The sequence below is a fragment of the Primulina tabacum genome, chromosome 17, assembly GCF_025594145.1.
Source record: "Primulina tabacum isolate GXHZ01 chromosome 17, ASM2559414v2, whole genome shotgun sequence".
Lineage (NCBI taxonomy): Eukaryota > Viridiplantae > Streptophyta > Magnoliopsida > Lamiales > Gesneriaceae > Primulina > Primulina tabacum.
Window position 1 is genome coordinate 2,339,176 of NC_134566.1, and position 16,625 is coordinate 2,355,800.

The 16,625-nt window shown below is 35.0% G+C and overlaps 2 protein-coding genes across 2 annotated transcripts; one reads left to right on the forward strand and one right to left on the reverse strand.

Moving 5' to 3' along the window:
* Nucleotides 1-521: 521 nt before the first annotated feature.
* Nucleotides 522-10,620, reverse strand: LOC142530380 (uncharacterized). The gene is made up of 4 exons (XM_075636193.1): nucleotides 10,295-10,620; nucleotides 8,849-9,826; nucleotides 1,374-1,421; nucleotides 522-1,217 (listed from the first exon to the last, which is right to left on the reverse strand). Exons 1-4 carry the CDS (start codon nucleotides 10,511-10,513, stop codon nucleotides 804-806), a joined length of 1,659 nt encoding a protein of 552 aa, XP_075492308.1. The 5' UTR covers nucleotides 10,514-10,620; the 3' UTR covers nucleotides 522-803.
* A 2,677-nt stretch (nucleotides 10,621-13,297) lies between these two features.
* LOC142531774 (uncharacterized) lies at nucleotides 13,298-13,939 on the forward strand. The gene has a single exon (XM_075638028.1). It carries the CDS (start codon nucleotides 13,298-13,300, stop codon nucleotides 13,937-13,939), a length of 642 nt encoding a protein of 213 aa, XP_075494143.1.
* Nucleotides 13,940-16,625: the final 2,686 nt, after the last annotated feature.

The window sequence follows — 16,625 nt, forward strand, 5'->3', positions numbered from 1 at the left end:
ACCAATAATTGAAAATTGTTTCCTTGGATTTCAAAAGGAAGACGATTTGTGTAGTGAAAAATCAATTATTTAACAATCACAAATGCTACAAGTATATTATTTTATTTCTTAAAAGATCAGATTTGATTTATACAAATATACAGTTTCGTGAATAAACCAAGTTATTTATGCATACTAAAATATCTTAAAGTTCAATATTAATTAACGACTTTTGTTATAGTTCTATACGCTTACAATCTTCAATTTGTTTTTAAATATCAAAACCCAATCGCAAATCCTCGGTTTAGTTCATGGTTCTAGAACCATAACCATGGACGATTTCGGTTTTAGGGGTGCTGATTTCAATTTCAGCTCACAAGTCCTGAATTAAAATGCCTAATCGTAGCCACTATGCAATTCTGTTTGTTTGCACTCAAACGTGCACTTAACATAGAATAAGAGCATGCAACATGCAAACGTTATATGTGATTTGTAGCATGTGTGGAGCCACTATAATATCAATGTATTTGAAAATATTCACATAGAGCAGAGCACAAAGGTATAGATGTATACTAATGGGTCCAGAAATTACAACAAAGATGCCTTGTAGGGTGCATTGGTACGCTTCCCCTATAAGTGAAAAACCATTGTCATGGCGAAATACAAGCACTCAAATTTAGCCTTTCACCATTCTCCTGGCTCAAGTAGGATAATAGCCACAAAAGAAAAATCCAAAGAACCAACCTCAACATAAGCAGAGGTTTTACAAAAATGGCACCTCACTGGAGATTCAAGACGGATCGAAGACATGATCAAATCCCAATTTATGACTGTTTTGAAGGGCGTGCTTTAAACTTGGAATCACAGTCTTTCTCAGTCGAAATTACATCAATAGCAATGCTTCCGACTCTGACCTCCATTGCTTCCCTTCCATCGTTCTCACATTTCTTGTCGGAACGACCATTGTCAATCACCTTTTGAGGCAGAGAGGGCGTAAGCTGTCGAGACCGTCCTCTAATCCATGGATGATTAAGACATTGTGCTGCAGTTGGTCTCTTCTCAGGCACGAATTCTAACATCTGAACAAGAAAATCTGCCGTCTCATTCGCGTCCTGTTCACAGAACTCGTATTTTTCCATGAGCACCTTCTCAAGAGGCCAAAATTTTAACCTTCTAATATGTCTCAGTTCTCCAAATCTGTTAAAAAATTCACGTGAGTAACGCCCGCCTAAGGCTACCTGCAGATTATGTTTATCAAACAACACGGGATTTCAGAAAGTATATACCAAGGGCAGCAAGCTGCACAGTGCAAGCCACATACAATTTCAAAAAAGATTCTATTTCAAGGTTGATGGGATGGATTGCTATAAAATAAGCAGACAGAAACCGCTCACCTTGCGCGGCATTATTCCAAGGAGCTCCATCATCAAGGCCAAATGATCCTTCAGAGTCAATAAAAAGTATTAGGTATATAACATTAACTGGCTATTTATATAAAATGAACACTTACAAATTACACCCCACCCCCACCCCCACCCCCACCAACACATGCAACACGATGTCGTTTCCTTTGGTAAATGAATCTAAAGTTGAGAAAAATTCACTTGAAAAATGAAGAAGCAACCTATTCAGGTAAACCACCACATTTTTGGAAGTACAAGCTGTTAGAGTAGGTGCCCAACAACACAACTTGTGATTTGGACTTTATTGACTCTTGTGTAAAAACAATCTCTATTTTAATAATATTTTACGGTTTTATTCAATTATTATGTCATTTACTTTATATGTATATCATTGCAAGCTGCATAGTAAAGTTCTTGTATATACTATAAGTATCATGAGGTCTGTCTCTAAACGTAATATCATGAAACTCATCAAGAAGTATACCATATATTCTAAACAGGTTCCTAGTCGACTCAGCCGCCTAAAATAAGTACACATGTCGCTTGAGCTTGAGACTAGCATCTGTGATGTAAACGTCATGTTTCACTGGTAAGGAGATGGAAATGTTCATTCATACATATGAGTGATCATTTGATGATGCACTGAACATCGCTCCCTCGGACTGTCCAAGTGGTTATCACTATCGAGTAGAATAGTCCACAGTTATGATTGTACACTATTAGTCCTTCAACCCGGGACAGCATGGAAGCGTACAAGCATGTACTTCGATCCATTTACCGACTCCATTGAGGGTCATCAGATGGCGAGGTTGGGTATAGTTTCAAAATATGTAGGAGCCGATACTTTGTAGCTCGGGATTCACCGTTTGCCTACATGTGCAGATATCCTATGTGATCTGATGAGTTAATAGAACAAGGAATCTCTGGCAGAGTAAGATATGTACATTTTGGAAAGAAGTTTCCTCAGTTACATATATCATATCACTATTATAACTCAAAGATATATCACATTGTTATCAAATTCATGTGCAACTCTCGATATACCAAAGAGTTACAGATTCAATCGGGATACATGAGTTGAATGGACCACGGTATACGCTAACCATAACTTAAGGTTCTTGCAAACACTATCACTGATACCTAGGGGATCATGTGGTGATGCTGCTACTAGACGTTCTTACCATGATCCGATGGGTGCAATCAGACTTGAGTTCTGACATTCTTGATCAAGGAGTTGATAAAAAGAACGACACTAATTATGATAAGCCCGAATAAGAATAAATGGTATTATGAATCACATGAAGTTGTTAACCCACGGCTAGCTGCATCTCTGAACCATTGATGGTCACAAAAGTATCGAATTTTGTGTTCTTATTGAGATAGTCAAGTTCAAGAAGTTGAATATAGCGACTGTAATTTGATTTAGATCGAACAGAATGCTTATAAACGAGTTTATAAGTGGATTTCATGTATTGAAATTTGTGGAGTTGCTTAACTGTTAATTAAGCAAGGAGGGTGGAACTGTCTGTTTCAGTGAAAGAGTTCATAAAATTGACAGCGGCCAAAAATGGATCAGTGGAAATTTTGATCTTCGAAAGTTTCAATTTTCATTATATTAACAAGAGTTGTACTCTCGGTACATCGGTGCTGTCTGATCGTCGATCGGGCTACAAAGAGTTCACAATTATTTATTTAGTAAATTAAAAATCTACTAATTAAATAATAATCTTAGTAGTGATGACTAATATATATACATGATTCTCATGGAATATTCTAGTAAGTGTAGGATTGATCAATTAATTGATTAACAATCAATTAAGAATTTAAATAATAGTTATTTAATTTTACATATATGTTTATACATCTATATGTATGTATAGATATAATATTATAAACATATACATCTATACATACATATAGACATATATACATGTATAAATATATATATATATATATTATTCATTATCAAGAGTTGACTTTGCATGATATATATAACATGAGAAATTTAATTAATTAATGAAAATAAGAATCTTAATGGGATTAGAACTACGAGTCCTAATATGAGCGGGATGCCTGGTGTGATCAGGAATCAAAATTTATAAATATTTCATGAGAGTCATGAAATAACACAAGTTTTACACACGTATTTTGGTAGAAAATTTTGTCAACCAAGTTTTTTCTCATCACAAAATTTCAGCCACCCCATTTTCACAAGAAAGATTCACGGCCACATCGCCGCCAGATTTCTGGAATACAGGTGAGCCAGTCTCGACGCAAAATTTTTTAAGATCTCTAGTGCAATCTAAACAAGGAATCTAGTTTTCAATCGTGGACCGGATTAGATGATCAAAGGGGAGATCCGTTCGTAGAGAATTTACTAGAAGTGCTATATCCGCTTAAAAATCGAAATAGTCAGAGCAGACGTTAAATATGCAAAAGCAAACAAATCTAAATATCTCATGAATGTTGTAAATCATACGACGCTCAAGGAATGTTTAGAATGTCAAAACTAAAATTTTTAAACTTCTCAAGCGTCTTGAGTGCGAGAAAAAGGTACTCCAACAGTGGTATCAGAGCCCACTTTTTCTCAATCGTATGATTTTGTTATTGTTTAAATCGTGTCGAGTATTTTATTTCTAACCGCGTTTGAAATTCCAGAAAATCACAGCCCCAGAAAAACCTTTTTCAAAACAAAAAAAAATTTGCGGCTGCCTGGAACTGTTCCGGGCAGCACGCGCAGACGGGCACCACCCGTATCGGGCAGCGCTACTTTAAATTAAAAAATATATATTTTCGGGTGGGCAGGGCTCAGGGCTGCTCGAACACCAGTGCTCAACCGTTCGGGCAGTACACTACAATGTTTTACAAGAAATTTAATTCTTAATTAAATAATTTAAGTTAAATAAAGATGTTTATATAACTTATTAATTTATTTATTTCTAATTATGTCGGTCATTAATAATTTACAAGATACATGATTTTTTGATAATATTTGATATTATAGATTAATAAAATATTTGATTATATGGTAAAACAATGATCGAGATCCAAGACCAATTTGCTATATATATGTTAGGATATTTTACATGTTATGTTTTTAATTATTTGATAATTATTTAAAGTATGCCTGGTTTATGGCTCATTCTCACTCCTAAATTTGTATCTCAATATTCTATGGAAATTTAATGTAAGTTTTAGATTTAGTGGGCGATCAAGATTTGAAGATGGTGCTCAGATACTCAAGAGTCTTGAAGATCGATGACATGTAAAATATTGGAGGCTTATGTAATATTGCATTTGCATCTCTGCATTTACCTAAGTATTAGACATGGATCTATATATGACTCATGTGGATCAATTAGCTATCGGGTTATTGATCATTTTTTATTATTTATAACGCATGTGATATATTATAAATAATCAGTATGTGTTATTATTAATATAATAACAAGATTTACATGAATCCAGCAAACATATAAATAAACATGGCACGAGATTTTTAAACTAACGATGAAACAAATTTTAAAACAAAAATCAGTCATTTTAGATAAGATTTAAAATTTAAATAAGCCATCAAAGGAAAAATAAAAAAAAAATTTAATATTTTCTTGTCTTCCATCAACGGTGGTTGTATAATGAACGCTACCCGCGGTCAGTGTCTGGCTCATATTACTGGGAAGGCCTGAACGCCGGAAAACTATGACTTACACTGACATATTTGATGTGAACTACGTGGAACTCTCATTACTTCGGCTCATATTATTTGGGGATCTCATGGTGACCGTCCACTAAGATTCAACATTAATGGGTCGGGCTCGACACGTTAAAAGAAATGGATCGTATTATTGGATCCTTCTCAAATGTGAGGCAAAAATACGCGAGGGCTGCAATTGGGCTCTATCTTTTAGAAATTGTGATTGTTTGATATTTTCGTGATCATAATTTAGCAATTGGGTCTTGCGTAATCACTAAATAAATTGTATTTCACGTTTTCATCAGAGGGCGGTAAAAATGTCAAAATAGTGTGAGAGGAAATTAGTAAAACAAAAGTCCATATCTTACGTCTTATAAAATATTTTAAAATAGTTAGTAATGTTTATTCTATTTCTATTTCAGTATATTTATGATGTCGCAAAATCCTCTATCTATGATACTCAATCAAAACAAGCTAACCGGACCTAACTACCAAGACTGGCTAAGGAATTTAAAATTTGTTTCAAATTCTGAGAAAATAGCATATGTGCGCACAAAAGCGGCTCCGAAAACGGCTACTGCCAATGCTCCTGTTGAGGAATTGGCTAGGCTTAAGAAATGGTGGGACCATTATGTCAAACGAATTGCAGAGGCAGTTTAAGGAAGTTGTAAATGTTGCTGACATTTACGGATATTTATGGTCAACTGTAAGAGTAGTATGGTGAACACGTCCATTAAGGCATGCTACTGTGAAGGAGCTCATGACATCACGCCAGCGAGAAAGAGCCTCGGTCCATGAGCATGGTGTGAGAATGATTGGGCTCATCGAGAAGCTTGTGGTCGTTGACCTTGTTATTCCAAATGAATTGTCCACGGATATTCAACTACTATCACGACCGTCGTCATTTGATAGGTTTACGGTAAGCTTCAATATGAACAAGCTGGAGGGAGCGGTAAATGTTGCTGACATTTACGGACATTTATGGTCAACTATAAGAGTTGTATGGTGAACACGTCCATTAAGGCATGCTACTGACAAGGAGCTCATGACATCACGCCAGCGAGAAGGAGCCTCAGTCCATTAGCATGGTGTGAGAATGATTGGGCTCATCGAGAAGCTTGTGGTCGTTGACCTTGTTATTCCAAATGAATTGTCCACGGATATTCAACTACTATCACGACCATCGTCATTTGATAGGTTTATGGTAAGCTTCAATATGAACAAGCTGGAGGGCAGCCTTGAAGATCTGGTCAGCATGCTTACTAGCTATGAAACAACCATCAAAAAGGAAAAACCTGTTTTCTTATTGAACTCGTCTGGGACGAAGAAAGGCCCAAAAAGAAAGAGAAAGAAATGTCATGCTCCTTCCAAGAAAAACAAACCAAGTATGAAGGAATCAAGCTTCAAACACTTTTAAAAGGCCCACAAAGCCCGATAAAGTAGAAAATATTTGCTTCCGCTGCAAGAAGCCTGAACCTTAGAAGCACAATTGCAAGGAATATCTAGCTCAGAAAAGTTCTGGCAATAGTATGTTTTATTGAAATAAATATCACAATTAATTCAACTTCTTGGGTATTAGATATTGGATGTGTATCTCATCTATGCAATGATTTGCAGGCGATGACAAGAAGCAGAAGGCTGAGGGATGGTGAGACTTTCCTTAGGATTGGCAATAGAGCAAGAGTTGCTGCCAAAGTAATAGGAGGCGTTTGCTTGATATTAAACAATAATTTTAAGTTGTTTTTTTAGAGATGTTTTATATGTTCCAATTTTGGTTAAAAACATTATTTCAATTTTTATACTTGATAAAAATGGATTTTCTTGTTTATTTGCTAAAGATGTTTGTAATATTTACAAGAACGAATCTTTAATTGGAACAAGCAAATTACAAAACGATCTCTATAATTTAAAAAAAAATGATATTCCAATTAACGATGTCCAAGTAGACACGATATATACAACAAACAAAAGAAAACAAGATAGTCTAAATCAAACACACTTGTGACACGCTAGGCTAAGACATATTTCCCAAAGAATGAAGCACAAGCTAGTGGGATAGGGCATGTTTGACATGTCAGAGATTAACTCACTTGAAACATGTGAGTCATGTCTGAAAGGAAAGATGGCTTTTCCTAGGGAATGTGGAACGTACACATGATCCATTGGATTTAATCCATGCAGATGTGTATGGTCCGCTAAGTGTTAGCACAAGATATGATCAATCATACTTCATTACCTTTACTAATGACTTCTCGAGGTATGGGTGTGTATTTAATGAGATACAAGTATGAAGCCTTTGAAAAGTTCAAATAATTCATAGCTGAAGTATAGAAACAATTATGAAAGATAATTAAAACACTTCGATCTGATCGAGGTAGAGAAAAAATTAAATATTGAGTTTCAAGACTTTCTTAAGGATAATGAGATTCTCTCATAATGTACTCCCCCTGCCACACCCCAATTGAATAATGTGTCAAAACGTCGTAATCAAACATTAATAGACATGTTTCGATCTATGATGGGATTCACTTAATTGATGTCATCCTTTGGGGATTGCAATTGAACCTGCGGCAATATTGTTGAACCAAGTCCATCTTCATATGAGATATAGATGAGAAAGCTACACAAATATTATTTTTTAAGAATATGATGATTTCCTACTTATGTAAAGCAGACAGTGGGAAACAAATTATATAGTAAAGTTTTTTGTGCTACTTTGTGATTATCCAAAGAATTACATTGGATATCATTTACATGATCTCAATGAAACAAACGTGTTTGTTTCAAGGAATGTCAACTTCTTAGAGAAGGAGATTCTATTGAATAGAAAAGACGGAACGACAGAACTCGAAGAGATTCGGTAACCACCCACCTCTGAAATAGTAGAACTCACACCCCAACAATCAGTTGCAGAAACACAAGCTCTTAAGAGAGACGCGACGGCGAGGCAGAGGTGATGAGGGTGGAGAGATTTCAAAAGCAAGACACGATGTTTAGATGGGTCGGGCTTAAATTTTTTACGCTTAAAATTGTAAGGGACTTAGGCAGACGATTGATCTTCGCATAAAGCGAAGCGCACAGAAGCATGCGCTTCGTCGACCTGCAGCGCTTTTGAGTTCCTCGAAGCACATACCTTGCACCTCGCATATTTTGCGCTTAAGAGACTGAGGCGACCGCTTTTGACAGCTATGGTTAATAGTCCCATTTTCGGTCGCCCCATTTTCGCAGGAAAAATTCACGGCCACTTCCACGGCCACATCGCCGCCAGATTTCTAGAATTCAGGCGATCCAGTCTCAATGCAAAATTGTTTAAAATCTCTAATGCAATCTAAACAAAGAATCTAGTCTTTGATCGGGGACCTGATTAGACGATCAAAAGGGAGACTTATTCGTAGGGAATTACATGAAGAGCTACATCCATTTAAAAATTGGAATAGTCGGAGTCAACATTAAATACACAAATGTAAATAGATCTAAACATCATATGAATATCTTAAATCATACGATGTCCAAGGAATGTTTTGAATGTCAAAACTAAAATTTTTAAACTTTCGCTTAGGTGCGAGAAAACGGTACTCCAACACAAGCAACGAATTTTGTAAAATAAGAGGTGCTACACGGATTAGTTGAGTAAATAATTATGTAAAAGAATCGTGGAGTAACACATATTAAGCAAAGACAAGCCGACTAAGCTAGTTGAAGAGCTATGTCGTGTGTGATATACAATCGTTAAAATGCATACTAGCTAGAACAAAGAAGGGGGTCCACATACCTCATCACGACTATAATTTTCACCGGTATGTGGATCAAATAAAACATCACCAGTGGCCAGTTCAAAGCAAATACAAGCAAGTGACCACATGTCAGCTGATGTTGAGTACTTATATCCTAAAATAACCTCTGGACATCTATATTGCCTCGTCTGAATATCAGTTGTGAATTGTTTGTATGTCCAACATGCATTTCCAAAATCGACCAACTTGCACTTTAGGTCAATCTCAGCCAAGAGCTTCTGCCTCTCTGATCGACTTCCTCTCTTACGAACCTTAGTTACTTTACATTCAACATTGGCTCCATTATTAGTTTCTGCTTCTGCAACTGAAGTAATCCTTTCCTCTTCAACAGTCTCTCCATTGGAGTTACCATACCGCTGAGAATCTTCAGGACTACTGGCTTCATCATCAAGCTCAGCTCTCTCAGAACCTTCTGGCCCAAAACATTTCTGAGCCGCTCGCTTGGCTTTTCTTCGAGATTTCTTTTTTTGTTTCCTAAACAGGCTACTATATGAAATATTATGATCATTAGAAGGCTCAAGCTTGGGCACAATCTTGCTTTTACTGGATGGGAGAACAAGAGGGGCGCCTGACTTTCTCGGATCTTTGGCTAGATCTATCATAGACAGGAGTAGTATGTTCTCTGGCTTCAAATCTGTATGTATAATTGAGAGCTGGTGATGAAGATAATCCAATCCCATCAAAATGTGGAAGCAGATTTCTTTAGCCATGTGAAGAGGAACACCTCTGTAGTCTGCATATTTAATCAGAGTCAACAGATTGTCACCCAAGTATTCAAAAACCATACACACATGCTGTCCATTTGGCCCTGAATGCTTGAAGTGGTCCAAAAGCTTCACAACACATTTATTGTCTTCTGGATCACCTTCAGCAATCTGTTTTAATATCGTCACCTCATCCATAGCAGCTTCCGTGTAATGTTCAGCGCTCTTTTGAACTTTCAGAGCTACATAAATCTAGTACCAGAAACGTAAAAGGAAAGAAAGCATACAAAAATAAGTTCCTCTTTCAATTAATCAATCATGAGAAAACTAGCCAAATGTTCTCCCTTCTACCCTTGCGCGCAAAGTAGAGTGAGTTTTTTTTCTCAAAACCAATTTTTGAACTCAAGCATTATTTTTCCTTCCAATTAAAATAACCAAAGCTGAAAAAATCAATCTCACCCGTTACCCACCTAAACACAACTATGACTCACAAGGTCTAGTTTTCCAAAGAAGTTTACATTGATGAAAGAAATAATAACAATCATTCCGTCTTCGCTTATTCCTAGGATAATCAAATGGGTTAAGAACTAATAAAGCCAAGAACCTAGAAATACACTCCAGTAACGGAAAATTAACATCACTCGCAAGATTCATTCACCAACACAAGGAGCAGAAAATAACGTGAGCTGAAAAAAACAAAACAATAACGAGAAAATGTACAGATTTATTAGTGTCCCAGGCCAGCCAGACAGTGGAGAAGTGTCCCCATCCTAGCTTGCTCTGAACAACGTATCTGCCGTTCTTGAAGGTGTCGCCGATCCTCACAGCGTGATATCCGCCACGCTTGTAATCCTCGGTCCCCTCATCCTCCGAGCTGTCACTAGACTCGCTATGGTATTCGCCATTGATCCTCTCGGCTTCCGTATCCTCCTCCGCCATGGATCGATTCGATCAATAGCTCTACAACTCCGATAATTCCATAGGTTGTAGAAGAGATTGACAGTGGCGTCAGATAGATCAGGGTTCTAGTTTCTCAAGTGTATCGAAGGATATATATATATAATCTTGCACAACTAATATTTATTAAATAGTAAAGATTTTTATTATTACTGGCAATATATGATGCTAATATATTGAATGCGTGATATCCAACCCATAAATCTATTTTGATGCAGTTTCTGCACCAAAATAACGTAGTTTCTGCACAAAATATAACATTCATCTCCAACCCATTTACTTCAAATCTTACACTAAAAAATATATTCCTAAAATATTTTTTTTGTTTACTATTTATTTATAAATTTAACAAAATAATTATAATTAATGTTAACATTAATATTATAATTATAATTTTATTTTTATTAATAACTAAATTTAGCTATTTGATTATTATATATATATTAACTCTAATATTTATAATACGAATTAATACAAATGCTTCATTATTAAAATTGACATAATTTTAATACAGATAATTTTTTTTAGAACTTAATATGAATCCAAATTCAAACATCTGAACAACTATATTCCTCCCACAAATGATCAATTAAAGTATTTCGTAGTGCATAGTGAGCATCTTTGTCTTTTATCTTTTTATATCGAGCGAGAAATTCTTGAAATCTGATATTCTCATCGACAACCATTTCTACATCCTGAGTTGGTGCTTCTCTCATATCTTCAATGGGTGCGCTAAGGCCACGTTCATCTTTGATAATCATATTGTGCATTATAATACATGCTGTCATTATATCATGTAAATGATGTTTCTTCCAAGCACGTGCTGGAGATACCACAATCGCAAATCGAGATTGGAGAACACCAAATGCACGCTCCACGTCTTTTCTACAGGACTCTTGTTTCATTGCAAAATATTTCTTTTTTGGACCGTGTGGATCGTGGATAGATTGTACAATAGTTGACCATTTAGGATAAATACCATCAGCCAAGTAATATCCTGTATCATATTCTTTTCCTCCAATTGTATAATGAAGTCGAGGGGCAATACCTTGTGCGATGTTGGAAAATAGATTGGACGATCCCAAAACATTTATGTCATTATTGGATCCGGGCATACCAAAATATACATGCCATATCCAAAGGTCGTAGTCAGCTACTGCTTCTAAAATTATTGTTGGAGAACCACTACGACCTGCATATTGACCCGCCCAAGCCGTTGGACAATTTTTCCACTTCCAATGCATGCAATCAAGACTTCCCAACATTCCAGGGAATCCGCGTTGTTTACCAATATAAAGTAACCTGGCAACATCATTGGCAGTAGGAGATCTCAAGTATCGCTCAGCAAAAACTTCCACCACGGCTCGACAAAAGCGTTGCATGCATTGAATTGCAGTGGACTCTCCAATTTTGATATATTCATCCGTAGCATCCGCGGGTAATGCATAAGCTAAAATTCGCAAAGTAGCAGTTTTTTTTTTGAATAGTCGATAGCCCGAGACGCCCCACACTATCACTTCTTTGTGTGAAGTAAATATCATGATTCTTTACTTCATCAACTATACGAAGAAAAAGATTTCGAGACTTCGAAATCTCCGTCGGAACATTGCTTCGTTATATCTTGGGTTATCGGCAAAGTAATCGTTGAACAGATTACGGTCGGCAATTTTCCGATCACAGTGAATTACTATATGACCTGGTATTGAACCTCCATGTGTGACTTCTTGCTCTTGGTGGATAATGTAGGTAGCAACCAACTGTTGATCTTGTGCTACAATATTCAATATTGCATTTCGTGCATTATCCAAATTCTCAAAATCATCCATCCAATTAATAGGTGTTTCATCTTCATTATCAGACAATGAAGATGAACTAGAGGATGATGCGTGAAATTGGAAATGAGAATTCATTTTTAAGTTTGTGAGAGCGTAGAATGTGGTGTGAGAATCTAGAATATTTCGTCGCATTATATAATAATTTATCTAAAAAGATGACCGTTGGATGAGATTGCCTTATCTAAAATCTGTCCGTTGAATTAGATTGTGGTATCTACAACCTCATCAGTATTATGCCCGTTGGATGAGGTTACATCTAATCTTGCCCGTTGGATGAGATTTACAATCTTATCATCATCTTGACCGTTGGATGAGATTGCCTTATCTAGAATATGACCGTTGGATGAGATTGTGCTATCTACAACCTTATCAGTATTATGACAGTTGGATGAGATTACATCTGATCTTGCCCGTTGGATGAGATTACAATCTTATCTTCTTTCTACTATAAGTAAAACATATCCGATTCATGAGATCATCACAGCTTTAATTTTCATTCCAATCAAATCTTTATTTCAAGCAATTCAATGGCTTCAAATTCTAAAACTGCTTCTTACAATGTCGAAGAAGACAGAGTCTTATGTCATATGTATCTTGATATATCCCAAAATCCTATAATAGGTATCAATCAATCCAAAGATCAGTTTTGAACTCGTATCGAAGAAGCTTACAACATCAGCAAACCAAACAATCTACAAGTACGTAACAAAAGATCATTGCAGTGTCGCATGAGAAATATACTCCGTGAAATTGGAAAACTAAGGGGATGCATTCGTTAAATTGAAACTCTCCGCCCAAGTGGCGCATCAGAAGAGGATATTGTAAGTATTTCTTGTTCAACTATTTATTAAATTACAAGTTTAATTTCTTATAAGATAATAGTTGGATATTTTCGTACAGTTAAATCGAGCAAAAGATTTGTTCACGCAAGATGCTGATTTTAGTAAAGGCTTCAAATATGATCATGTGTGGTATGAAATTCTCGAGTGACATCAATCCAATGAGCGCACCAGCAAGAATGCATGTCACAAGCTTGGACTCGTCACAGTCAGATAGCCAGACACCAAATACTCCAATATCAGATTCTCCTGGATTACCTCCGTTTTCAATTAATTTAAGTAGTGATGAAAATGCAGGCGGCACTTCATCCCAGCGACCTTTTGGTGTTAAAAAATCTAAACTAAAGAAAAAAAGGGACGAGAATGTGTTGGAATTGATATCTACAATGAAAGAAGGGCATCGCGATCTTATAAATGTATTACAAAAAGGATCCATTGAACTTCAACAAAGTTATGAGATGAAACTCCTAGCATTGCAAAATGAGCAGCTCAAATTAGCAAATCAACAAAAAAAATTTGAAACTAGACAACAACATATAGCATTAGCAACCCTTCAAGAGGAGAATAAAGTTTTGTACATGGATTTAAGCACGATAGGTGATCCTGAAATGCGCGAAATTGTTCGAAAAATTTTGAAAAAAAGAAATGAAGAACATGGACAACACGAAAATGACACATTTGGGAAATATTTTGGTGATTTTGGAGGATCGGGATCTAATTTAGGAGATTATTGATCATCTACATTGTTTCTCATTTTTATGTTTTTATTCGCATTGTTATCTTTGTAATTTTCAATTATGTATTATCTTCGAATTTGTATCCCAATTATGTATTATCTTTGTATTTTGTATTTCAATTGGGTATTGTAATTTTAATTTCAAAATTTTACAGTTGGTTTTCTGATATTTTATCAATTATATATTTACGAGAGTTCAAAATGTCAAAAATAAAATAAAAAAACTAGAAATATTTTTATAAATTTTTTAATATAATTATAATTAATTTTTTTGTGTTTAATTTTTATTATGAATTATATTTTATATCAACATGATTTAATTTTACTCATCAATTATATAATATTATTATTAAAAATATTTAATACATAATTATATTAAATAAAAAACATTAAAAAAATTAAAAAAAATAAAAAAAAAAGGCCCAAACCCAGCGCTTAGCGCTTAAATGGCGCTGGGTTTCTCATCTGCGCCAAATTTGGCGCAGAGGAGGGAGGCTGCGCCATTTTGGAGAAATGGCGCAGCCTCCGTTGGAGCAAAAATTCTGCGCTATCATAGCTTCACGCTATGATAGCGCAGGGTTGGAGTTGCTCTTAGTGTTCTAAAAGACGTCTAAGCGTTAGTCGATATCTCACCCTTGAGATCTTTAAAAAAGTGATCTCTTTGGGCACTGTTAAATAAATCGGTTGTCTAATCATTGTTTTAGTGGCTCGAAATCCTCTTAGGCGGTCGATCGTCTAATGTAATATATAATTTTTTTATATTTTTTAAAAAAATATTGTTGAACATATTTTTCAATCAATTTATATCAGATCAAGATTAGAAATATGTCATTAATTTTGAATTTGAATATAATATAAATTAACTATTGAACAAATATAAAAATGAACAAGAAGAATTAGATATTCAGGTAAAAAGAAAAAAATCGCATAGACGGGACCGCCTAAGCGCTTAGGCTCTAGGAGGTGGGTAATCGCCCACTTACCACCGGCCACTTTTTAAAACATTGAATATTTCAATATAATGACATATATTCAAGAACTAAAACTATGATGATTTTTAAAAAGGGATTAAAAAAAAGTTGTATCTTAACTAAATTGACATATTATACAATGCATTGAATAGAAACTCTCAAAAAAAAAAAAAAAAAAAAAATCCCCAAAACAAGTGTAACAATATTAACATCAATTTTTTTTGTCAAATAAAGAATTCATGGGAATCATATTCTAGAAAAAAAATTGATATTCTTAATCTAAGTTATGAATGCAATGATTTTTCTTCTATTCTTGCTTCTATGCCTTTCTGACGTCTTTACACATGCTTCTTTTAGGCTTTTAGAATCAATAGACTAAAGTCGAATGATTTGTCCCGATAGTGACCTCAGCCCAATTAATTTCTGTATTTTTTTAGGCTTCAAATTAGATAAATCGTTTTTAAATTAAGTATAACATAAATTGACTTAAATCAAATTTGTGAAGGTGAAATAATTAGTATTCAATCGAAATATACCATAAGAAACCAAGCATTATACTGCAATTCATGTTTTTGATATCTTGTAGTAGCATCCATTCGGTCGACAAAAATATCTTCTATGTCGTTGGCAACGACGTGGTTCAACAACTTTAAGAGCATCTTTGTATACAATACAACATTGTATACACATCAAATCGATTTTGTAAATTTCCATTTTTTACCAAATTTTCGTACAGTGATGGGAAACTTCTCATGAAAGTCACATATAACTGATCATGGCTGAACACATGATTATGCAGAAAAATATCAATATTTAGTATTGTTGTGAGGGTCCTTAACTCCTAATCATTATTGAAATGTAATTTGATTAGATTTAATTAATTACAGAGAAAAACGAATAAAATTTTTCTTTACAATGATTCTAAAATATGTCGACTGTGATTATAATATTAAAAATAGCATATAAGAAAGTCTCGTCTAACACATCTCAGTATAAACAAGCCCACAAATGACTGAAATCAACTACATACAAACAACTCATATCCAATAGACATTTTTCGGTATATAGATACATATATATACTGGGATAGACTACCCAACCTCAACTCACTTGTTATTGTCCACATACAAATGTTCGGTATGGAACAACCATAATAAATACAACATGCATCTATACAAAGATATATGATATGCAATGTGTGAGGCTCAGTTATTAAAATTACAATTAATGATCAAATAATATTTATTTACTTTAAATCTTAAGTAGAAAAAGGGTTTAAAATATTTAAAGATGGACTTTATGACCTGGAAAAAAAAATAGTATGATCCCTCCCCTCCCCACGTAAATAGGACATAACAAAAATTTAAAATATCTACAAAGAGAAAACAACTTAAGGACGATGTTACAGTGTTCATAAACAATCACACGCAAGTATCGACCAACCACAATTCAACAATCATAGGCAGCATTTCAAATATAGCCGGAAAGGCTCACAACAACATAAAATAACTCTCAATCCACCATAACAACTAAAGAACACCAAACAAATACATGGGACATCTCACCGGTCAACAGATTCTAACATAAAAGTAACACGTCTCCGTATAATATAAATGGACTAACTGAGAGACTTCAAATCTTACCACCGTGATATCATATCTCATTCATAAGCTCCACGGCCAGAACCTCCGCTTGATGTTGCAAAACTACTCG